This window comes from Podarcis vaucheri (assembly GCF_965113315.1).
Source record: "Podarcis vaucheri genome assembly, chromosome: 1".
Taxonomy (NCBI): Eukaryota; Metazoa; Chordata; class Lepidosauria; order Squamata; family Lacertidae; genus Podarcis; species Podarcis vaucheri.
Window position 1 is genome coordinate 1773706 of NC_138759.1, and position 24733 is coordinate 1798438.

The 24733-nt window shown below is 52.8% G+C and overlaps 1 protein-coding gene across 9 annotated transcripts in view; it reads left to right on the forward strand.

Moving 5' to 3' along the window:
• The window catches only part of RGS3 (regulator of G protein signaling 3), a 77085-nt gene extending 53967 nt beyond the window's left edge, over positions 1-23118 (forward strand). For 4 of the 9 annotated variants that reach the window (XM_082229771.1, XM_082229775.1, XM_082229772.1 and 1 more), the window contains 6 exons: positions 7105-7805; positions 14003-14101; positions 17825-17926; positions 18928-18989; positions 20003-20169; positions 21746-23118. In XM_082229771.1, coding sequence (XP_082085897.1) covers positions 7105-7805; positions 14003-14101; positions 17825-17926; positions 18928-18989; positions 20003-20169; positions 21746-21931 — 1317 coding nt within the window. In that variant the 3' untranslated portion in view covers positions 21932-23118. Of the gene's footprint in view, positions 1-2634; positions 2911-7104; positions 7807-14002; positions 14102-16088; positions 16209-17350; positions 17500-17824; positions 17927-18927; positions 18990-20002; positions 20170-21745 lie in introns of those variants that run through there. The other 5 variants (XM_082229777.1, XM_082229773.1, XM_082229774.1 and 2 more) reach the window with 5 other exon arrangements.
• The last annotated feature ends 1615 nt before the right edge of the window (positions 23119-24733 follow it).

Sequence of the window (24733 nt, forward strand, 5' to 3'; positions counted from 1 at the left end):
AAGCACTTCAGCTGGCACAGAGGAGCCAAGAGCTGGGTGGACAGGAAGGGCTGATGTCTGAGCTGAGGGATGCTGCTGCTGCTGCTGCTGGGTAAACATCTTGAGGGGAAGAAGGCTCCCCACCAGCTCTCTGGCTGTGAAAGAGGGGCTGCCCATCTCTGAGAGCAGCTGTGGAACTGCTCTAGATGTTAAATAAGTAGAGACTGTGGATGTATTCCTCTCTCTCTGCGTATAAGTGTAAAAGCGATGCTTCCTGGCCTATCCTATCTTTACCATCACTCCCTAGGAAGCTGGGGAACTCTCCTTCCTTAGAGATTGTTAAGCAGAAGTTGGATGGACACCTGTCATGGATGCTGATGGCATTGGCAGGAGGTTGCCAACCCCAGAGCCGCCCTGGACCCTTCCAACTCTACGGTTTTATGATCAGGACCAAAACGGCCCACAGAACCACGAGATAGTTGGTAGGGATGTGCCGGGTTCATGTGCCGGGTTCATCAGTGGACGGGTGGGGGAATGTACTTGCTGACCGACACAGAACACATTTTTCAGCCTTCATTTGTTTATAATTTCTAAACATGGAGGTTGCTGCTAGTTTAAATGGCTTTGGGGGTTGGGGAAAGAATTGGGCAAATCCGTGGAAGAATTGTTGTGTTCCTAAGGTTGTTTGAGTTCTTGTGAGATGTGAAAAGGAAGACAACTGTGCAGCCCTTGGCAAAACATCCTTGGACATGTCCAGACGTCTCTTCCTTGCCCCTCGCTGAACCCCCCCCTGTCCCCCCTCCTCCTCAGTATTTCATCACCTTCTCTGTCAAATTCAATGAGCAGGGATGGATTAATTGGCGTGATTAAACAGACAGTGGCTTAACCTCCATTTGAAAAGCAGAGCCCCTGTTAATTGGACCTGATCTTCAGGAAGATTCATGCTTTCAACTAGCCCACTAATTCCTGCCCTGCCTGTCCGTGGGGAGGAGAGTGGGGGGCCCCCTGGTTCAATGATGACACAAAGCAGCCACAGACCAGCCCATAGCCCAGAATTGGCCACTGTTGGACTCAGGAGAGATGGTGGAGAGATCTGATTGTGTTTCAGTAGGGAGATGCCTGATTCACCTTTCTCAAACCAACATAAAATTGCAGTTCCCACAAATAGTAAGATGCAGTTCTCCAGCCAAACAATATATACAGAATTGCATTGTGTTGGGGGGTATAGTTTGCAAAAATGTTTATATTAAAAATGTGTGTTTGTTAATGGGAATTTCCATTAAAATGCTGGTGGATTTTTACAGTATTTTTTTTTAAAGCGAATTGCTGCAGAAATGTGGGGAATATTGGCAAAATGAAGAACATTATTATTTAGTTGCTTTTTTGAAAGGGTGAACTCAAAGCAAATTACAGAAACAAACTTTAACACAAGCATAAAAACCAAGCTTAACACTCACAATAATATACAGAAAAGAGCAGATCCAGCTCAGGCCCATTGACAGGCTCTGCCGCCTGCACTCTTGGGAGCCAATCCTTCCGCCTCTAATCTTGCTGCTTATGTTAGGTTGTTGGGCTACTGGGCATCAGTCGAACTCTTGCGGAACTACAAAAACAAATCCCAATATGCCTTATATTCCACTCTTGCGTACTTCATTTCTTAAAGGCGCCAATACTTTTGCAGCAGTAGCAGCAGGTTAATGCTGGGCTCTCAGGACTTTGCTGGAAGTGAAGGGAATGGCAGAGAATTTCAGTGTGGGGTTAAAACATCAGGTGCCAGGGCAGACGGTGCCTCAAAGTCACTGTGGGGAGCTCCCAGCTCCCATCAGAGTTCCTCCTCCTCCTCCTCCATTTCCTTATTATCCACTTGACTTTCAAAAGTGTTTCCCCTGTTTTCTCTACAATTCAAGTGGAAAGGATAGTGCATTTAGTTGTATGTCTTGGGGAAAAGAAGCTCCCATCTCTCTGAGCAAATAGGCTTCTAATGTGTGTGTATAAGAAGACACTAAATCAGAAAGGAATTACTTTCACTTGCTTTTCAAAACAGTAGCTGTAAAACATTGATTCTCCGGATCCTTATTTGAGAATTGTTTTCAAGTATACCTGTATGCTAATCTGAGGTAGTCACAGTAAAAACAGGAGCAAGGTGGTCTTTAATCTGCATTAATTCAGCTAGCCCACTTTTGCCAGAATTTTTCAGACTAGGTTTGGAAGTGCCAAAACTGCTGCATGCCCATGTGTGGCATACTGTCTATGCAGCCTTAAAACCACAAATCCCATGGTGCAGTGCAAGTGCATGTGCAAAAACTGTGGCACCCCTCATCTCTAAGTAGGGGAGCCTTTAACTGGAGGCAGCATTGAAAAAGGCAGCGTAAATGGAACCAGCTGCTGCTCAAATGGGGGGCAGATTTTCCATGGGAATCTGCTGCTGTTTATCTTCCTGACTGTATATGCTGCAGTGCTGTCATATAAATGATTATCGGACTATCAGTTAGAACTTCATGGCTACTGGATTCAGGAGTGGGTCTTAGACACACACACACACACACACACACACACACACACACGTGTGTTTCCGTCTGCCCTGATTGGGAGAGGCAGGGAGTCTTTTCCCTGTTGATAGTGAAGGTCACTTTCCGCCCCCCTCCTTATTGTCAGGTACAAGAAGCTCCCGGGAGCCCCAGAAGAGCCAGAAATAGACCGACAGGCTCTGAGGATCACTATCTGGGGAGCCGCAGCTCCTGCTTCTCCATTAATAACCGTAGAAGGCTTGGCCGGCTGCACGGAGGTCTCCGTGCCAGAGCCTGGCCCGGGGTGAGACTGCTGGGTGCCGCCAAAGGTGCTGCTGTCATTGTGGTTCCTTGCGGGGAGGGGAGGGTGACCTGTAAGAGCGGCAGGCTGGAGAAGAGGGGTCCTGCCTGGGCCACAAAGTGGGTAAGTGCTTCTGATATATAAGGTCAAGGAACCCAGGAGCTGAGGGCTCATTCAGGCAGGGGGCAGGACGGCCCTTGCCCCATTGCTGCCTGGCAAGTAAACATTAGCTGGCAGCTGAATGCCCCTCTTCTTGGGGCAATGCTGGGAAGACAGCACACTTTGCAGCTGGGGGTCTGCAGTGGACCGGCACCCACTTCCTCACGCAGAGCCCCTGGGCTGCCGAGTGTTGGGGCAGGCGGAGGCTGGACTGGAAACGCCACTGGGCAGATGGGCACTGCGAGGAAAGTGAGGAGCTTCTTTCTCTGGATGTTGAGCTTTATTTTTCTTTAAAAAATAATAAACTAAAGGTTGTATCCGGTGTGAGTTATATTCAGAGTAGACCCATTCAAATGGATAGAGATGGCCAGTGGGTCTACTCTGAGTAGCACTCACACTGGTTTCAGCCCCGAGTTTTGGTCAGTCTTTTATTGTGTCCTTCTGAAGTGCTGCTGAATAATAACAATTACAATAACAATAAATAACTTACTATATGCTATCCATCTGACTGGGTTACCCCCAGCCGCTCTGGGCAGCTTCCATCAAATTAAGATACAGTACACCAAACATTAAAAACTTCCCTATCCAAGGCAGGGGAGTTGATGCCCTCAGAGCCTCCAGCATTTCATCTGAGAGATGCACTACTTTGAGAAGCAGTTTTAAAAGTAGGATATAAACATGTAAATTGATGAAAGGAAGCACTTGGCCACATTGCCCTAATGTTTGAGTATGTTGATGTTATTTAATGAACACTCTGGGCTGCCTGGCTTAGGGGATTTTATTTGTTTTGTGTGTGTTTGTCTATTTAACATTCAGGAACCAGGGGCAGATTAGCCCAATGTTGCCTACTCTGCTGGTGGGAGACTTTCCAGGGTCTGAGGCGTGTCTGTGTGTGTGTGTGTGTGTGTGTGTGTGTGTGTGTCTTCCATCAGTACTTGCTGCCTGCTCCTTTTTAACCAGAGTTGCTACCAGGATTTGAACCCAGGGATCCCCTGCATGCAGAGTGCCTTGATGCCCCTCCCTCAGTAAGCACAGCCCAGGGGATCCCCCACCACCATTGCCTCTCTGCTGGTGGAGTTGCCTGGGTGCCACAAATGATTTCTGGGCTCTATCCCTTAAAGAGCTGCTGTGGAGAGGGAATGTTAGGCAGGGACAGCTGATCCTCCCTTGGAATCCTAGAATGGTAGAGTTGGAAGGAGCCCTGGGGGTCATCAAGTCCAACCCCTTGCAATCCAGGGATTTGCATGCAGTCTCATGTCCAATTTGAAACCATACTGGACCCTGCTTAGCTTTTTCTTCTGGGCCAAAGCCCCCACCATCCGGGCTAGTTTCAGGACTTGGCAGCTGGTCTTACAGCTTAGGTTACACATGAGAGTCCAGTTTTTATTTTACTAAGTGCACACCAGGCACCCATTGTTGTATTCCACCACTGCACCGCTTGGCTTTCTGCCTGTGAAAGGCACACTATCGCCAGATGTGTGCATCTGCAAATCAACTTCCTTGCTCAGCCAGGGCAAGTGACTCTTTGCCACCTGGCAAGATCCTGACCCCACACCCCTTTCCAGAATGCTCCTTTGCGTGGCTGTTTGGAGAAACCCGGAGAAGCCAAGGGAAGAGAGAAAGCAGCAAGGAGAGATTCCCTCAGACCCTTCCCTTTCTCTCTCTCTCTTTTTTTTAAATGATATTTATTAAAGTTTCAAAAAAAAGATTACATAAATAAAAAAGGAAAAAAGAAAAAGTAATAAAAAGGAAAAAAATTACAGAATACAGAAAAAAGATAAAAAACACTTAAAAAACACATCAATCTTACCATGCCTTACATTTCATTTCCTTGCTTCCCTGACCTCCTCACACCTCCCTTTTTTGTATTCCAGTTCTGTTAGTTAATTCAGCAATTCCTTTCCCTCTTTGTTTTTGTCTTAATCCTTTAACTTAATATCTTATAACTTTGGATTTTAACCTTCCTTTTTTTTCTCCATCTCCATCTTCCTCCCCAGTCTCTCCCGAGGAAGGAGTCAGGGGAGACAAAGTGTTTTGAAGGGTCCTTTGCACTAAGTTTAGGGAGAGTGCAGAAACTTCAGGAATAGCTCCTGCTTTTTCTTAGCTTCTGTACACCCTCAGCATCTGCTAGAAGATATTTGGGGAGGGGGGAATTGTTGCTGGTCAAAAATTACTAGCCAAGCCACGATTTGCCTGTCCAATAGGGTGCCTGGTGTTTGCCCATTGGCAGTGTGTTTCCCCAGAGCACCCTCCTGTGACCCTGAAGAGCAAGCAGGCGGAGGCTCCTTCTGTGCAGGCACGAGGCTTCCGGGGTCCAGTTGCAGAGGTGCCCTTTCTCTCTGGCCCAGGAAGCTCTCCGGCTCCTGCAAGTGCCACTCCTGCTGCTTGCTAGTCGCTGGGTCTCATAAGTGGCTCTGGCTGATAGAGCAGCTCCTGGTGCATGATGTGTAGCCTGGAAGAATTTCAGCTGCCATGGCTGCTGACAGTGGTGCTGTGATAGCAGGCAGCCTCTGTTTATTTAAACTGGTTGCGCTGACGTCAGGGCTGGGCAAGCAAGGAGCAAGCCAACCTGATTGAATTACAGAAGAATCAGCCCTTGGCTGAGGAGTGGGGGAGGCAGAGAAGCTGCCGGCCGTTTCTTCTAGCCAGGCAACAACAGCCGACCCCACACATGGCTGCCAGGCTGAAAAGAGGATTAGACCATTCTTGCACCATGCAGGCGTCACTAGTTGCTAACCAGTATAGAATGGAGCGTCCATCTCCAGAGACAGTCTACTTCTGAGTCCTAGGCCCTGGGGACAGATAACTGGGAGTGGGGTGATGGTTGCCTAGTGCCCTGCTTGTGAGATTCCTGGAGGTGCCTGGCTAGTGGCTGTTGGATACTTCTACTGGACACCAAGATGGCCTCTCAGGCTGACCCACCTTTGGGGCTGCTCTTCTCTTTAGGGGAGCTGCTTCCAGGCCTGCAGGCTGACCACCTGGAGAGTGGCCACACCAACTCTGCACATGTCTAGGATAAGGGGGCAGGGATAGGCCTGGCCCAGTTTCCCATATGCAACTGAAAAGGCTGTAACACATTTTGGGAGCATCCCTTTTGCATGCAGGAGGACCCAGATCCCAGCTGGGCAGGGCTGGGAAAGAAAGGGCAGCTGCCAGTCAGTGAAGGCAGAGTGGAGTTAGGTGGACCTACCTACCTGTCGGTCAAGGGCAGATCTTTGTTTTGTTTCTGGAACTTGCATCCGAGGAGACCCCTCCAAGGCAGAGACTGCGGCTCCTGATCTTCTCAGGAAGATCTCAGGCACATCTTTAGCTCTTCAGACCATGTGCTTGAATTTGCAAGGAATTTAATGTAACCCCCCCCCCCCAATATTTCCCATTCCAAAGGCACTTCTTCCTTCCTGTTGGGCCTTTTTCCAATGGGGCAGCCATCCCCCCAAAGAGCGTTTGTAAAATGCTCTTGTGCAGCCTCTCCTAAGGATGGTGGGAAACCCAAGCAAATGTCTGCGCATGTCTTGGACTGACCACAGCCCCCACCAGTACACCCAGAGGGCCCCACCCCACCCTCAGGAGCCTCTGGTGAAGAAGGGCTCTCAGGTAGCAGCAAGTGATGAGGAAGGGGCCTCTGGCTGTGGCTGGAGCAGAGAAGTGGGAAAGAGACAAGCAGTCTGACTTGGCCTAAGGTGGCTTTCTTATAGAGCCTTATACCTTGGTATCCTTTCCCCCTTTGTAAAGGATCTTGGGTCCCGATACAGCGGAACGCATAGCAAGCGATGACAGGTTTTTCTCTGCCCCAGCTTCCAAATGTGCTGGGACTTGGGGTGGGCTGGGTGATCATAGTTCTGTAGGTGGTCTCTAGAACAGAAGAAGTTTGCTCCCTTCCCAAACAGCAGCTTTCCCTGGACCCTTTGAAGGAAATGGACACCTCTTGGGGGTCACACGGGTGGGTCTCCAGGCATGCCAAGCCCCTCTTCTTCACAGAATTGTAGACCCCTTGCAATGCAGGAATCTCAACTCAAGCATCTGTGATGGAGCAATCCATCTTCCTGCTGCTGCACTTTTAGACCTGAGCCCCTCTGCCCCCCCCACCGTGCCTGCACTACCCCTACCCCCAGCATGTGGCTGACCCTTTTCCCCTCTCTACTTCTTCCCCTCCCCCAGATGCTCGAGCCAGAGGCTGCAGCGCCAGGGGCCTTGCCCTCCACAAGGGAGGACAGAACAAGTCCCACGGCCCACGCCATGAGGGAAGACTCAGTGGAGGAGACAATGGCAGTGGCCCAGGACCCCCCAACAACAGGATCCAGGGAGAAGGGCCCCCCCAGCCCTGGGAAGCACAAGGAGGAGGAGGAGGAAGGGACCAAAGAGACCCATCTCAGCCCCACAGCCTTTGCCATCCCCAAGCTGCGGCTGGAGGACACAGCAGCCATCGCCACATTTGATCTTGATGGCCCGGCAGACTTTGGGGAGGAGGAAGAAGAAGAAGAAGAAGAGGAGGAGGAAGAAGAGGAGGAGGAAGAAGACGAAGATGAGGAGGATGAAGAGGATGAGGACAGCCACGAGGCCTACCTGAGCAGAGGGGAGGTGAAGCGCTGCAGCATGTTTGAAGCCTCAGCCGGCGAGCCACCAGCCTGCAGCCTGAGTGCCCAGAACTCACTACGGCGGCGCACCCACAGCGAGGGGAGCCTCCTGCAGGATCCGCGGGGCGGGCACTGCTTCACCTCTGACACCAGCCTCAACTACGCTGAGGCCCAGGGCCCAGGCACCAGCTGGACACTGCCATCCCCCCAGACACTCAAGAAGGAGCTGGCCAGGAACGGGGGCTCCATCCACCAGCTCACCCTGCTCTTCGTCGGGAACCGGAAGGTAGGGCACGCAGAGGGATTGTCTGCGGGGAATCTGGGGGGCAGCGAGGGTGCTTGGCATAGGGGCAGAAGGTGTTCTCCTCAAGAAAGGCAGGCAGTGGGTTCTGGGGTAGTCTCGCAGCCCCCAGCCACTGCCTATACCACCTCTAGGGTAGGGGCAATTCTGGCTCCTGCTAGATCATCGAATCATAGAGTTGGAAGAGACCACAAGGGCCATCGAGTCCAACCCCCTGCCAAGCAGGAAACACCATCAGAGCACTCCTGACATATGGTTGTCAAGCCTCTGCTTAAAGACCTCCAAAGTAGGAGACTCCACCACACTCCTTGGCAGCAAATTCCACTCTCGAACAGCTCTTACTGTCAGGAAGTTCTTCCTAATGTTTAGGTGGAATCTTCTTTCTTGTAGTTTGGATCCATTGCTCCGTGTCCGCTTCTCTGGAGCAGCAGAAAACAACCTTTCTCCCTCCTCTAGGTGACATCCTTTTATATATTTGAACATGGCTATCATATCACCCCTTAACCTCCTCTTCTCCAGGCTAAACATGCCCAGCTCCCTTAGCCATTCCTCGTAAGGCATCGTTTCCAGGCCTTTGACCATTTTGGTTGCCCTCCTCTGGACACGTTCCAGTTTGTCAGTGTCCTTCTTGAATTGTGGTGCCCAGAACTGGACACAGTACTCCAGGTGAGGTCTGACCAGAGCAGAATACAGTGGCACTATTACTTCCCTTGATCTAGATGCTATACTCCTATTGATGCAGCCCAGAATTGCATTGGCTTTTTTAGCTGCCGTGTCACACTGTTGCCTCAGGCAAGGGGTCGCCTTCTTCATTGCTGTCCTTTCATGGCTCATGTGCCGAAAGAAAGCTAACCAAGTGAGAGTTCAGCATTCTAATAACCTGTTATCTTTTTTAAATGTTTCTAGTCCTTAAGACAGAGAAGAAAGGCTTCTTTCTGCCCTCCAGATGCAATTCCTTTCCCAGGGAAAGCCAATAACTGGCACATTTGGGTTCAGTCCTTGTGCTGTTCAGACCTAAAGAGCCCTAAGGTCACATGCAGCTTCCAGCCAAGACAGCCTTCTCTGCAGCCATCTCCAAGCGCCAGGAGCACCCATAAGCCTGGTGCGCAGTCTGGGAGTCATTCTGGACTCACAGCTGTCCCTGGAGGCACAGGTCAATTCTGTGCCCAGGGCGGCTGTCTACCAGTTCCATCTGCTGTGCTGGCTGAGACCCTACCTGCATGCGCACTGTCTCGCCAGGGTGGTGCATGCTCGGTTATCTCCCGCTTGGACTACTGCAATGTGCTCTATGTGGTGCTACCTTTGAAGGTGACCTAGAAACTACAACTAATAACAGAATGCAGCAGCTAGACTAACGACTGGGGCCTGTCATCAGGACCATGTAACGCTTGTCCTGAAAGACCTACATTGGCTCTCAGTATGTTTCTGAGCACAATTCAAAGTGTTGGTGCTGCCCTTTGATGCCCTATATGGCCTCAGCTCTGCATATGTGAAGGAGCATCTCCACCCCCATCGTTCAGCCCGGACACTGAGGTTCAGCGCTGAGAGCCTTCTGCTGGTTCCCTCATTGGGAGAAGTGAAGTTACAGGGAACCAAGCAGAGGACCTTCTCAGTAGTGGTGGGGCACCAGATGTCCTTTGGCCTTGTTGCGCCCATAACCCTGGAGAGGTCAAACTGAGCAATGCTCTACTTCTGCCCAGGATGCTGGTGGGCAGGGAAGCTATGTGCTGCTGCTGCTGCTGTGAGCTTCTTCTGCGCTTTTTCCATTATTGCTGCTGCTGTTTTGTGGTGTGTCCACCTGCTGCAGCTCAGCCTCCTTGGAGCCCTCAGCCAGGAACTGGTCTGTATCTAACCTGATTAGCTGCAGGAAGCCTGGCTTGATGGCAGCTGCAGGGCTGAGGCTGCCTAGTCCTGAATTCCTGGTGGGGGCTCTTATCATTTGCTTGCCCAAGATGCATGCGTGTGAGCACATGCTTCACCCCTAGGTGACCCTCCTGAGAGGCAGCTAGAAGCTGACTTCTGCTCTCCGTCGGAGACAGGAGGCTTGGCAGCACATACAAGTGGAGAAATGCAAACAAGTCCTTAGAAAAGTATTTCTTTGGAGATAATTTTCTTCTCTCCCTCTTCCTCCCCCCCCCAAAAATAAAGCTGCCTGGGACAGGGGAGGGAGAGGTGAACTGGCCAGGAGGCCGCTTTCTTTCAGCCTTTTGCACAAACTGTTGGTTGGGAATGTGGCAGTGGGGTGTGTTGCTGGAATGGCTTGGCAACCACCACCAACCTCCTTTTGCTTACAGAATGTTTGTTTACATTCCAAGGCATCATGGCGGACAAAAAGGAACAGCCATTTTCCAGTCTCTTTCATAAGGATGCTGTTTGCGGTTTTTGACCCTGCTTTCAAAACCTCAGAATGCCTTCTGCGATCTTTCTCTATCATCCTCACAGACAAGTCACCACATTCTCCCTTTCACAGATAGAGAGGCTGAGAGTGCGGCTTACCAAAAGCCAGCAAATCCACGATTAGAACTAGGATGTAAAGCAAAGTTTCCTAGATTAGACCCATCTAGACCAAAGTTCCCCTGAGCTCCAGTTGCTGGTGGGCACTCAGGGGAGAGGACAAAGGCCCTCACATCTGGTTGGCTAGTGGATGAAGCAGGGAATCTGGAGAAGATCTAACCCCACTCCCCACCCTCCACCTCATCCCCCGGAAAGATCCAGTCGCAAGCACTGTGAGCAATTGTTAGCTCAATGGAACTCCCACATTGAAAGGCAGTCTGCCTCTGGATGCTGTTGGCTAGGGAGCAGCAGCAGGGGCAGGGCCTTTGCTCAAGAGTAGACCATCTGCCTAGCATGCGGAAGGCCCCGGGTTCAATCCTCATTGACCTCTCCAGGCAAAGCTGGAAGAGCCGTTGCTGCCAGTCAGTGTAGGCAATACTGAACAAGATGGACCAATGGCCTGGCTCACTATAAGCCGCTCCCTGTTTCCTTGATTTCTGTTGGCATGATGCCTTGCTTGGCTGGGGACTTCCTGGAGGCCTTGGCCAAGTGGCAGGGGGTGGATGGAGGAGGTTTCTCCAGAGGGATGCAGAGGTCATGAAGGCAGATCTGCTCTCAGCTGCTTAGACTGCAGGCAAGGGGGTCTCATGGTGACCCTTCTCTGCTCCTTGACCTTCAACCGGAAAGAGGCAGTTGCAAAACTCCTGGTCCTCAGCAGGGGTGGAGCAAGGGGGTGCGGTGGGTGCAGACCACACTAGGTGTCAGCCTGAGGGGGGGGTGACACTCGACACGCCCCCCCCCCCGCCCACAACTCCCAAGGCTACAGCGAGCAGCAGCTGCAATGGCAAAGCGGTGGCTTGGGACTCGCGGGTGGGGAGGGTGACAAAAAAAATTTCGCACTGGGTACCACCTGACCTTGCTACACCTCTCGTCCTCAGCAGCAGCTCCTGCCCACCCGGTTACCAAAAACCCCCTTCCTCCTTACCGTAGATTCCGGCGTATAAGCGACTTTTTAACCCTGGAAAATCCTCTAAAAAGTCGGGAGTCATCTTATACGCCAGGTATGGGTTCACTGGGCAGCGGCAGTGGGCGGCGGGTTTCGCACCGGGAGGAAGCTGCCCAGCGATGCTAAGCCGGCTTCACTGGGCAGCTTCCTCCCGGAGCGGAGCCCGCCGCCCACTGCTGCTGCCCAGGGAAGCTGCCGCATAAAAGACTGGGCGTATAAGTCGACCCCCCAAATTTGAGGGGTTGACTTATACGCCCAGTCGCCTAATATGCCTGAATCTATGGTAATTCTCAAGCCAAGAGTTTCCCATACTGCCAGGCTGGGCTCATGCTGTGTCTTGGCTGCCTCCTGGCGGTCATTTCCAGGATGGCTTTGGGCATTCCAGATCAGCCCTTCCTTGCAGGGAGAGACCAGAAGGGGCTTGTCTACACAGGGAGGAAGCTCAATGTGGATTAGAAGCTGCTTCTGCCTCAATTTTTTGAGGGGTGGGTGGTGGGGTTCTCCACACCAGGTCCTCATCATCCATCTGTCAGCCTGAATGTTTTCCCGTCAAGATTTGGTTTTCCCAGCTGAGGGATAATCCAGTAAGGGAATTAAAATCAATATAAAATTGAATGTTGCCTTGGAGTGGGTTTACATGGGTAGTACCACCTATCCCCAGCCTCCTATTTTGTTTCTGTCATGTTTATGGATTGTTGTTGTTTTAATTTCAAATCAGGGCCTCCCATTCCCTCTGTCTGTCTGTCTGTCTGTCTGTCCGTCCGTGTCTGAGAAAGGGCTCAGAGGTGCCTCCTCCAGCCTGGCTGTTCCTTGCCCTCTTTTTAAGCTCAGCAGGCTGCCAGTGAGGCTGTGGGCAATGCATATACACACAGGTATATATTTTATTTTTCCACCTGCTCATTTGTGCAAATCTGGTAGATTGAAAAAGGTATGTTTCAGACATAAAAAGGGACTGCTTTGCCCACTGTGGAATATGCATTAAATGCTGGCTTTGCTGGAAGTTTGTTTTGCAATTCCACATACCTGCCTGCATATCACAGCCTCCCAAGGCACACCTTCCACTGTCAAACAGCTCTTACTGTCAGAAAGCTATTCCTCATGTTTAGTCGGACTCTCCTTTGGTGTAAATAGAGTTCATTGTATTGGATCCTACCCACCAGAGCAGCAGAAAGCAAATTTGCTCCATTGTTTTCTTTGTCCCTTCTCCCCCAGCTGGTTTACATAAATGGCTGGAGTTCCCTCTCTCTCTCTCTCTCTCTCTCTCTCTCTCTCTGTGTGTGTGTGTGTGTGCGTGTGTAAACTGCACAATTCTGAAACTGACTAGATAAAAAGAAGGACCCGGCTGCATTTCAATCCACTAATATGTCTACAGCCGCTGCTAAGTAATTCTTCTCAGTTTGGATTTAAACTGGGTCTTTCTTGTGTGGGTTGGGGAGCAACACATAGACGCGCAGGGTACCAGATAATGGACTGCAGTTTGCACGCAGCTTCCCAAAGCAGAGCAAATGGGAGTGTGCCCAGCACACAGCCTGGTTGGAAGCTCCCCCTGTGCTGGCGAGGGCTTGCCCCTTTCTGTCGGGCAGCAGCAAGAGGAAGATGGGCCCCCAAGTGCTCAGCTGCTTCTGCCTGCCTTTCTGCCTCTGCCTGGAAGCAGAGTCTCTCCCTTTCTCCCCTTCCAACAATGGGAGGAAATGTCTTTGGGGCAGGCTGCCTCTTGGAGTGTCTCTGCCAGGGAGGGAGACGGCCAGGCCAATAATCTCCGGAAGCCTCACCTAGCAGGGGAAGGAAGCTGCGGGACCCTCCGGCTCCTTGGCAGGGGAGCCCATTCCCACGGGTGAGCGGAAAGCGAAGGGTGGGGGAAGGGAGGCAATGGACCAAGAGAGAGAAATTCCTCAGCAAATTATCCTCCTGAGCTGAGCGTGCAAAAAGGCAGGATTTATATTCTTCCCAGGTTACAACCCAGTGTTGGATACAATGGGGCTTGCTTCTGAGATGAACACCTACCCAGCCAGATGGGTGGGGTATAAATAATAAATGAAAAAATTAATAATACAGAATTGGGCTGCCTCCTATTTCAGTATGTTCAATGAATGGTGATTTTGGTTACTGCTACTTATTGGAGCTGAAAAGTGTTGATTTGGGTGCAAATGTTTAATTCATCCAGAAAAGCTTCTGTTTCTATTGCATTTTGTACATTTTGTGCATTGTCACAACTTTTGCCGCAGCCATAAAACGTGGAGGAGGGGTGTTGCAGGAAATGATTGCAGAAAGCAGGAGCATAAATGCAGCAAAACACCCTATTTAAAAATGGTGCTCTTTCTAAGTGAGCAATTAGTAAGAATTCCATTCCCTTTGAGTAAAAGGAGTCAGAGACTTGCTGTGCTTTATAAACCGGAGAGAAATTAAGGGAGAAGACCATTTCAAAGGAAAGCTTGCAGTGATTTGGTTCTTGTGTTGTGGTTATAGTTAGAGAAGCAGGAAGAGGAGGAACAGAGCAGGGAGCAGAGATACCCCATGGCAAGGGGTTCAGGGCTAAGCCCTTGGTCTTTGGAGGTGGCAGAAGGATTCCAGGAGAGGGTGGCTCCCCTCAGCTGCAGCCTGCCTTCAAGGGGCATCTCACTCCCCAGGGGCTTCTGCTTACCCCCCACCCTGTCCCATCTCATCCCTATGCTTCTCTCCCCTGCAGCAGCAGCAGCAACATGGGCACCTGCTGGACCCCCACTGGGCCCTTGACAGAGGAGTTTCTTCTCGAGGGGCCTGCAAGAAGACAAACAGGAACCTGTAAGTCGAGGGAGGGGAGGGAAGCCATCTCGGGAGGGGGCTGAAGCCAGACCCAGAATCCCTGCCTGAAGTTGGGGAGGCCCCACCCCAGGCAGGTAAAGCCCTCATGGGCCACTTGAAACAGACACACACCCCTGTGTGAAGATTCCTGGGAACTGTAGTTTGGTAAGGGTGCCAAGAGTTGTTAGGAGAACCTTAGCACACTACAATTCCCAGGATTCTTTGTGTGTGGTGGTGGGGTGTTAATAAGAATGCTTTAAATACATGATATGGATGTGACCCTGGAAACCCAGATCCCAAGCTGTGGTGGGCTCCTTTGAGTGGACTCTCTAGTGAGATGCAAATGGTTATTTCTTTTACTGTTCCTTTCCATGGAGCTGGGGTGGGATGGGGTCACTTTCTGCATGCTTAAGGTATCCTCCGATTATTCCTCACATGTTCCAGGGCTAATTGCATGTTCATGGATGGGGCTTGCTTGCTCGCTCCTGAAGGAAAAGTGCTCTGCTTGTGCTCAGAAGCCCCTTGTGTGGGGGCTTCTTCTGCCAGCCGTAGCAGCCAGAGGAGGCAGTTTGCAGGCCATCCACACCAGTCCCCACGCCTGCTTCAAGTAGCCTGGTACAGAATGAGACCCTGGGTGCTGGGCAGCCTGTGTGCAAAGTCAGGAGCAGGGTCAGCTGGCCTCCCCTGAATTCCACCCCCCTTGCCCATTGCTGGACCAGGAGAATGTAAACCTAGAAAAGGAGTGGGTGGGTGTTGGTGCATTTACCACTTCTTGACTTTCTAAGAGAAGGGGGTGTCCTCAGCAAATGCGAAAAGGCCTCAGGAAGAGCTGGGTCAGACCAAAGGGGGCTCAGCACGTTGCCCCGGCAGGAAGGCCACAAGTACCCCAGGCGTGCCCTAGCTGCCCTCGCCAGGGCCTGGCACAGTTGAGGAAGACTGCCTCTGAACATGGAGGGTTCATACCCAGGTGTGGCTAAAAGGCAGGCAGCTAAATCAAGCCAGAATGGATCCATCCTGGCTGGCATCCCACCTCTCACCATGGACAACAGCCAGGACCCCCCCCCCCACATTTCCCAAAACAGGGCATGGGAGCAGGACGGGCCTTTGCTGCTGCTGCCGCCCAGTGCAGCATTTATGTCTCTGAACCGCAGACCCCCTCCATCCCCCACTCCTCTATGCAATTTGCCTGAAACCACACCTGGCCGTATTCAGCATCAGTGTCTACTCAGAGGAGACTCGTTGAAACTGATGAACGTGACTCCCTCGGGCCCCTTCCTAATTCCAGCACGACCCTGTTGTGCCTCTTCTTCCCAAAGAAGCTGCTTCATGTCTGTCCCGAGAGGGCACATGCCACATGCTCAGAACCACTCTGCCCCCTAAGCAGAAGGAAGATCTCTGCTTCGTGCAAAGGCACTGCACACTTTCCCCAAAGGGGAGAGGTGGGCAAGGCAGGCAGGCAGGCTCTGTGTCCATGTGGGGATTTCCCCTCCTGGCCGGCCACATCCTCTTCATGCACTCCAAGAATGGTAGAGCTGGGAGGGGTCTCAAGGGTCATCTAGCCCAACCCGCTGCAATGCAGGAATCGTAACGGAAGCGCCATCTTTGTTCCTGGGTGCTACTCTTGAGTAATCAGCACTGGGTTGCTGCTCATCCGTTGCAGCCATCTCTCATTTGTTTCATTTTTATGTGAGAGATAAAACGGACGAAGACGGCAACTTCGGTCTTCTAGCCCAAAGAGGGGATCTGAACCCAGGACCGCTCGAAGCCCGCCTTACACTCTGGCCCTGAAGAAGTGGGGCGGGGCATCTAAATCAACCCCTCCTCCTCCTCCTCTGCAGATGCGGGCAAGGGGGGGCACGGGGAGGGCTTCAGGAGTCCCGCTGCGCATGCTCGAGCGTGGGGAAGCGTCGTGGCGAGGCGCTGCCGCGGGGTGTCGCTGTCGGCGCACTAGTGGAGACGCGGCGGAGGGCAGGATCCGGCGCCCCTTTCTCAGCCCGAGGGTCCGGGGAGGGAGAGGGCGGGGGGGGGGGCTCCAGCTCCCTTCGAGGTCTCCGCGCATCCAGATGCATCCCTCCGCGCGGGGGGTCGCCGAATGGTACCTGGAGAGGTGAGGGAGGCAGCAGGAGACGCGGCTTCCTCGCGAGTAGCAGGAGGGCATTCGGCTTTATTTTAAAAGTACCGGGAGAATATTATTTTGAAACGGGCGTAGGGCGCTCAAGGATGCCTTCGGGCCGGACGCCCTTCTAAATCTGCACTCTGCATTTGCTCAGGAGCGCTCTCACCGTTGTTGGCTCGCTGGCATTCCAGCCATTGAAAACGGAGTTGTGCGCCACGGGTGGCCTGGGCGCAAATCCTCAGAGCTGGACTCTTGAAATAGTTTTGGGGGTGAGACGAGCCCCCCGGGCCCGCCTCTCCAAAAGACCCGGGTCTGGAGAGGACGTGGGGAGATCAGCAATCAATCAATCAAGTGTGTGTGGGGGGGGTCCCTTTCAATTAGAGTAAGGTGATGGGGAGGTGCGGGTCTGACGCTTAATTTGTACATCCGCTGCGTCTCGAGGGCGACCCATTTGACCCTTGTCATTCATGCACGTAGAGGTCAATCCAGGTTGGACGGGAGGCCAAAAAGGGATGGTGCTTCTTGCGAGAAAGCTGCCCCTTTGGGAGGGTGGGCTACCCCTTGCCTTGGCCTTGCGGTCGTTAACCTCCCCGCGAACCGATCCGGGCGAAGGGCGACCACCGCGGGCTGCCCACGAAATCCACTCGGAGTCGGGGAGGCGCGGTTCCGTCGCGGAGTCTGCGGGGAAAGGGCCCGTCCGCCCTGCCCTCTCTGAGCTTCTCCGAGGCGCCTTTGACCCAGGGCTGCCCCTTGTGATGGGTGCTGGACAGGGTGCCAAACTGCAGCTCCCGCCAGGACCGCTCTGGGATGCGCACGGGGGATGCTTCGAGCGTGCAGTGTGGATCTGGCCCGTAAAGAAACGGGAGGAGAGCAGGCTTTGGGAAGGCTCTGGGCTGCGGGGTCCCAGCCTCTCCGCTCCCCCCGCGAAGAGGGCGACCTTCCCTTGACTGACATTTCCCTGCCTCCCCCCCCCCGTTTAACCCTCGGCGCGCCGGGAGCTCCATAAATAGCCTCGCCCCTCCCCGGCCCGAAATAGGATCCCTGGGCGGCCCTCGCCCGTGCAGCCGCTCCCCTTCCGAGGGGCTGGCGGGGCCGGCCGGCCGGCTGCAGACGCGGCTGTGCTCTGGCTGCGCTCCGGCTGCTGGCGTCCCCCGGAGCGCCCGGCCATGCCCTTCTCCCGCGAGGCGGCCCAGGCGGTGGAGCTCCACGCGGAGATCCTGCGGGGCTCCCGTGGGAGAGGCGGCGTCGCGCTCAGCCTGCAGCGGAGACACACCTTGAAGGAGTACGTGGGACACCCCCGGCGGCTCCTGGAGGCGTGCGCGCCCTTTGTGCGTGCTCAGGGGCACTCTTGGCCCTGGCTGGGAAGCCTCTGCGCTTACGCGGAGGGCGGTGTGCTCGCTGGGAAGACTGGGGAGGGTTGGATTCCTTGTCGGGGTTTGCGGCGTTGTTCCTTAGCAGGGCGCCCGGACCCCTCCTCGCTGCCCCTGAGGACAAAGGAGAGGCGCCGGGCTGGCTTGGGAAGCGACCCTCGATCGCGGGGGTTGTTCCTTTGCTTCCCCGCAGCCTCGCTAACCCCCCCCCCCGCCCCTTCTGCTTTGCCTCTCCAGGGCCAAAGACATGAAGACCCGGCTGGGGATCTTCCGAAGGCGGCACGAGTCTCCTGGAGGCCCTGCAGCCTGCAAGGCGGACAAAGCCCTCAAGACCCTCAAGTAAGGAAGGGGGGTGCTAGGTGAGAAGAGGCTTGAGGTGTCTCAGGGGTGGTCCCAGAGGTGAAGCCAGGCTGGGACATGGTCTCTGAGTTTCTCTTCCCAGCGCAGAACTTCACCCACCAAAAGCAGAAGCTGCCCTTGAGGTCCCAGATGGAGAACGTTCCTGGAGCTTTTTCTCCTCTTCTGACCCCATCCTGCTCTTCCATTTGTAGCAGTCATATCCTGGGTGGATTTCCAGCATCTTTAGACTGGAGAGGGTCTGAGAGGGATGTGACGGGCATTCCTGCACACACAAGAGGATTGGTGCTTAAACACATTTTGAACAAATGCAAAAATCTGTATTTCCCATTTTTTCTTTGCAAGAAATCTTTTTTAAAGCGTGTGTAGGATTTGCAGACAATTGCTTTTTGAAATCCATTAATTGGTGTCAAGCTTGGAAGGCTGCATCTTGAAAAATGAATGTTGGCTATTACAGTATAGTAAGAGGGGTGCGCTCCCGCTGCTCGGTCCCAGCGCCTGCCAACCTAGCAGTTCGAAAGCACCCCCGGGTGCAAGTAGATAAATAGGTACCGCTTACCAGCGGGAAGGTAAACGGCGTTCCGTGTGCGGCTCTGGCTCGCCAGAGCAGCTTTGTCACGCTGGCCACGTGACCCGGAAGTGTCTCCGGACAGCGCTGGCCCCCGGCCTATAGATGTGAGATGGGCGCACAAACCCCAGAGTCTGTCAAGACTGGCCCGTTCGGGCAGGGGTACCTTTACCTTTAAGAGGGAGTCCAACAATGTCTGTGTTTTGGGAATGGGGGGTGTTGTTTAGTAGGGCAGAATCAAAATGCAAGCTACTTTCATGTATGTTAATCAAGCAGCCTTTGCCTTAAAATTTTAATTTACTGCAGTTTGGGGGGGGAGCTTAATCCTCTGGGGGAAGGGGTTTCCCTTTTCCCTGCCTTGCAGCTTCTCTTTCCTGCCAAGTGACTCCTCCCCTCATTTTCTCCTTCTCCTCAGGCCAACTCCTGAAGAAGCTCTCAAGTGGGGAGAGGCCCTGGAAAAACTGCTTCAGCATAAATGTAAGGCGGGAGGAATTTTGCCGTTTCTAGCTTTTGAGAATCGCTTAAGCTTCAGAGATGCAGAACCCAAACTCCTGAAACATCTGTGACTCTCAGATATGTGCAAAATCTTGTTTTTAAGTGGGACCTGCAGTTCATCCCTCCCTTTCTCTCTACTTTTTAAAAGCACTGTGGAGATAACAGCACCCAAGGCTTGGCAGGGGGGGCGTGTGTCTTTGTGTAACTCTGAGGGTGATGCTCCTCCCCTCCCCATTGGCTGCTTTCACCCCCCCCCCCCCAGATTGCTCTACCCCCAGCTGCCCGGCCAGGGGAATCCCACTGGTGTTGCCTGGCACAGAGGCAGAGCCCACTGGCTCGTCTGGCACATGATCTCCTTCTCTTGGCTGGCAGCGGCGATGCTCCACAGTCGTGGCCAGAGAGAGGCTTTGGACAGTTTCTGCCCTCTGAGATTCTTTTCCAAGTTGGGCAGGTTACAGTTTGTGGGGAACTTTTCTCTGTGCCATCCTTGGATTGTGGATCTGTGGTTTGGTGTTAGGAAGTGGTTGTACCTACAGGACTCTCATGTTTTACCCTTCTGGTGCCTGAAATGCGCTGCTGGGGGAGGCAGGCCTGGTTTAGCCTGCTGTGCCGCCTCAGAAGAGGCTTGCTGGTTTAGACCCAAGGTCCACTGAGTTCAGTAATTCGTGTGCCAGCCAGGTGCCTTTGGCCCTTGCCTTCATCCCCTGAGTGTCTGGTCTTTAGAGGCAAACCACTTCTGGCTATGCATCCCAAGAGTTGCCCTTCCCTTTTTCCTTAAGAGCAGGCACCCCCAAACTCAGCCCTCCAGGTGTTTTGGGACTACGGCTCCCATCATCCCTAGCTAACAGGACCAGTGGTCAGAGATGACGGGAATTGTAGTCCCAAAATATCTGGAGGACCGAGTTTGGGGGTGCCTGCTTAAGAGGAAGGGGCCAGAAGGGGAAGGCTGCTGGCTCCTGCCCCCTGGCCCTCAAGGCTACTTTCTTCCTCTCCAGATGGTCTGGCTGCCTTCCGTGCCTTCCTGCGCACCGAGTTCAGTGAGGAGAACCTGGAGTTCTGGCAGGCATGTGAGGACTACAAGAAGATCAAGTCCCAGTCCAAGATGGTGTCCAAAGCCAAGAAGATCTATGCAGAATACATTGCAACCCAGTCCTGCAAAGAAGTGAGTGAGTGGCTAGCTGGCTTCCATTGCCTGGGGGGTGGGGGGTTGGCATTCCAAGGCCTGTTGGTGTTGGCTGTGCCAAAGTGCAACGCAGACCAAGAGGCTCTGCCAAGGCCTGGGGTGAAATGGACACCTGGATGAAGGATTTTGAAACTCGGCCTTGAGATTTTGCAGCTCAGTGCTTATCTTGCGTCCGGCTGATGAACAAGCTTAAGACAACGCCAAAGTCCTAGGCTACCTGGCCTAAGATACATGGACACGTGTTTAACTGAAACCTGTATATGGGCAATGTTTACAGCTGGAGAGGAGCAACTCAGGCCTAAGTTTGTGCAAGGAAACTGCCTAGAAACTCTCTCCTCCCCAAAAACTTGCTATCACCTTTGAGAGGCCTGTGAAGATTCTTAGAGAAACAGCTCTGAGGTGAGCAGTGCAAAGCCCAGTTGTTACAGCCCAGTCTGGTTAAATTCTCAATTTATGCCGGTTTCTCTGTCCTGGCTGCTCTGCAAAGAGTTTGGGAAATTTCCCGGGGATTGTGTGGGAGAGCCTGGGCATGTTCTTCCTGCCGGCCCAGAGTTTCCATTTGGAGAAGGGAATGGCTTCTGTTTAAGTCCATGGAGCGGATAATGACTCCTAGGAGAAGGTCTGCTGGCTGGTCAGCTGCTTGGCAGAGGGGGAGGCAATCTAGTACAGGGGCCAGCAAGGTTTATCTTGCCTGGGCTGGATCGGTCCCACGGAGATCCCTCTGTGGGCTGGACCACATGCGTGCCTGTTTTTTGGCACCGCGGAAGCTAGTCCCTGTGCCGTGCTGGTTTAGCGCAGTGTGTGAGCGGGCGGCTCAGGGGCTGGTCAAACGACCTCTGAGGGCCACTTCTGGCCTATGGGCCTTAGGTTGCTGACCCCTGATCTAGTAGCTGGCAATGGGTATTAGTGGGAGGCCTTTGACGTGCCTTTGGCCCACTGCAGGTTCAGAACAGGGATTTGTAGCTTTCAGGAACAGGCAGCGTTGGGAAGAGACTGCCATGGGAACTCTGGCCTCAGCTGCTCTGCCGTATTTTAAAAAGAAAATTCCAGCTCTTTTTGCAGCTGGAAAGGATCTTTAGGTGTTTCAGCCATGCTTCCCAGGGGGCTGTGCTGCCCCCCCTTGACCATTTTCCCATCCATCCAACCAACCAACCACCCTTAACATAACAGGAGCCTGCTGGATGAGACCAAAGGGACCCATCCTGTCCAGCATCTTTCTGTGGGAAACCCTTGAGCAGGATTTGAACGTGAGAGCCTTCTCCCCTCCTTTGGTTTCTAGCAACTGGTATTCAGAAGAATTGCTGTTTCTGACCATGGAAGCAGAGTATAGTCATCCTGGCCAGGAAGAACTGTGAGGGGAGAGAGACTTTGTGTGCTGATCACAGCTGTTTCCACTTGCCTTCCCCCCCCCCCCAGTGATCAGCACAAAGTCTCTCCCCCCTCACAGCCCTTCCTCTAGAAACAGCTCCTTTTCTCTCTCCTGAATCTGCCCTCCTGCTATCGTATTTGAGCTGCAGTGACTGAATGGGGACTTTCCTCCCTCCTGCTCTCGTAGGTCAACCTGGACTCCTACACTCGGGAGCACACCAAGGACAATATGCAGAGCATCTCCCGGAGCAGCTTTGACCTTGCCCAGAGGCGGATCTACGCCCTGATGGAGAAGGACCCCTACCCTCGCTTCCTGCGCTCAGAGTTGTATTTGGACCTCGTCAACCAGAAGAAGCCCAGCCCTCCGCTGTAGAGGCAGCCTGGCCGGCTTCTGAGGGGAGACTTGTTTCTGGGAGGTGTATGTTTACATGTGATCCGCTGCCTTTCTGGTCGGAGGCCTGCCTGGACAAAGAAGCCACCGCTTCCTTCTGGAAGAGCGCTTCCCCCCACCCCTGGGGTCAGACAGCTCGGCCTCCTCATTCTCTTCCACCCCAGGAGCTTGCTTTGTCTCTCCGGTACGACGACGTCATGGTGACCAGGAGCTGGAGGCTGGGGGTCCCACCAGACCACTGTGAAGTTCAGAGCTGTCTTCCCTCCCCCTGCTGCGCCCAGGGGCTGTTGCAGAGGGGCCGCTTTCTGAGCCTGGACCCAGAGGGAGTTTGTGGGGTGGCAGACAAAGATGGCTCCTCCTTCCAAAGGGTTGCTGACAAAGGGACTTGGGCAGCACTTGGGGGAATTATCGCCCTTGGCACTTGGGCATCTCTGCTCTCGATAAAGAACTCTTTCTTCCTCTTCTTCCTCTGTCTCGTCCTTCTCCCAAGAAATGCTCAAGCAGCCCCCTACTGCTTCCAGTTGTCATCTCTTCCCCTATTTATTGAAATCATCTAGCTGGATGCTCAACAGGTGGTGTGCATGACCACTGCTCAACTTCCTGTTGAGCTTTTTTGGTTTTTTTTACTTCAAGTGCAATATTATTAATATTATTATTACTGTTTTCGTTTATGTGCCTCTTCTCTCGCCCTCCCCCCAATCTCCCGGAACTTTGCGGTGGAGCGAATGTGCCTAAGTTCTGAGTGTGTCCAGCATCTCTGACGATGCTGATGACTGACGACATCTGCTGTACCTGCAGGCAGCTGAGAGATCTGTAAGAAGAGTGCTGAGGGCAGACTGTGGCCTCTGCGGTCAGCACACAGAGATGAAAGAGTGCTGTGTGAATGGGATGGTGACTGTGCTGGTTGGGCCTCCAGAGGGGGGAGTGTGCCTGTATGTGTGTCTGCGTGTGCGCGAGGCCCCCGCTTGCTCATGCTTTGGTCCAGGAAGTCCCGGCTGCCTCCTCTCTGGAGGAATCTGGTGGATGGACGCTTGGCCAAGGGCCTGGTTTACAACTCAAGCCCATCTCTGCAGGTAGCTGTTAATGTTGTGCTGTTGTTTTAAAACCCACCAACTTCTTTTTTTTTAATGTCATGGCTATTTAGGATAAATAAAGAGATAATAAAAGTCCTTAGCTTCTTTTTTTTCCTTCCTGATTCTCTGCTTTCCCAAGGCTTTCCTTCCAAGCCAGACTTTGTCAGAGACCAATCTGGGATGGGCTTCTTAATTTAGAAATGGGTGTCTGCACTTTCCCTGACTGGAGGGATGTGGTTGGGCTACTGGCTTTAGGGAAACTGCACCATTGTCTGTCTGCCTTCATCTCAGCTGTGCAGAAGGGCTCTTGGTGGCTGTCAGTCAAGAGCGCTGGGGAAATCTGCAGCAAAGGATGTCCTGAGCAGAGCTCTCTTGGGGCTGCCAACCAGCCCGCTAAGCCCTTGGGATGAGACTTGGTTCCATTCTCCCTGCCCTGGTCAGTCAAAGCTGATCCATGGGGTGCAGGGAGGGTTCTCCTTCACAAGCACGTTCCTTGCAGGGAATGCTCTTGTACAGCAGCACCTAGCAGGATTGGGCCCTGCCCATCTACTGACATCTTCCCGTGAGATCTTCCCATTGCAGTTGTTAAGAGTCGTCAACAGGCTCATCTCAGCTATCTGCCAATCTCCCATTCCCACCACCCTTCTGAGTAATACCCTTCCCCACCTTCTCACTATACAGAAGGATCTGGCAACTTCTGTTTCAGTGTATCTGAAGAAGTGTGCATGCACACGAAAGCTCATACCAAGAACTAACTTAGTTGGTCTTTAAGGTGCTGCTGGAAGGATTTTTTTTATTTTGACTATGGCAGACCAACACGGCTACCTATCTGTAACTGGATGGGGCATGGTTTGGGGGAAATGGTCTCACAGGCCAAATTGGACCCATGGCATGCCAAGAGTGGTCTATGGGCCAGGGTTTCCCCACTCCTAAAGATGGAGGGGGGGTCTCTGGGACCTTCTTTGAGCCCCTGCTTGGTGTCCTGAGATGTTCGCTCTCTGGAGAATTGACGAGTCCCACCTCACCTCCATTGGGACAAGAAGGCTCAGATGGTTTTCACTCTCAGACTTACGCTCCGAGGGCCTTCAAGCTGAAGAGGGCAGCTGGACTTGAACTCATATCTTCCTGGGGCATTTTCTTCACCACTGAGCAATTGGCCCCTCTCTGGCTCTCTCCAAAAGAACAGCAAGAGCATCTCAGAGCTGTTCTCAGCCACTTACTTCGTTTGGACAAAGTGCAGGGAAAATTTCATTTCATTTTCCATTTCCTCCGACCGCATTTTTTTTTTTTTAAAAAAAAGTCCGAGTTATTTTTAGGGATTGCTGTGAGCAACAGGCCCGCTAAGCAAATAAGAGCTTCACTTTTCTTTCCTTCTGCAAAACGTGCACAGTGGGTTTTGGCAGGAGGAGACCCGAGATGGGGCTCCGTCCCAAGAGGAACATTTTATGAGGCCCCTGAAAGATCTCCCTGGCCTTAATTACAGGAAAGTTAAAGCCACGCTAATTGCCAGCACCATCTCAGCTTTTCCAGCTCCTGACGCTCAGAGCACTTAGTTCTCCCTCAGGGCCTGCGTCTGGGTAGAAAACAAAAAAGTGGCCAAGGATGATGCCACCTTTGGGTAACACGGGGGTGCGTTAGGGGGAGTGCAAGCAGGTCAGGTGAAAACTCCAGAATTGTGCTAGCAAAGTGATGTGCATAATTTGTGTGGGCG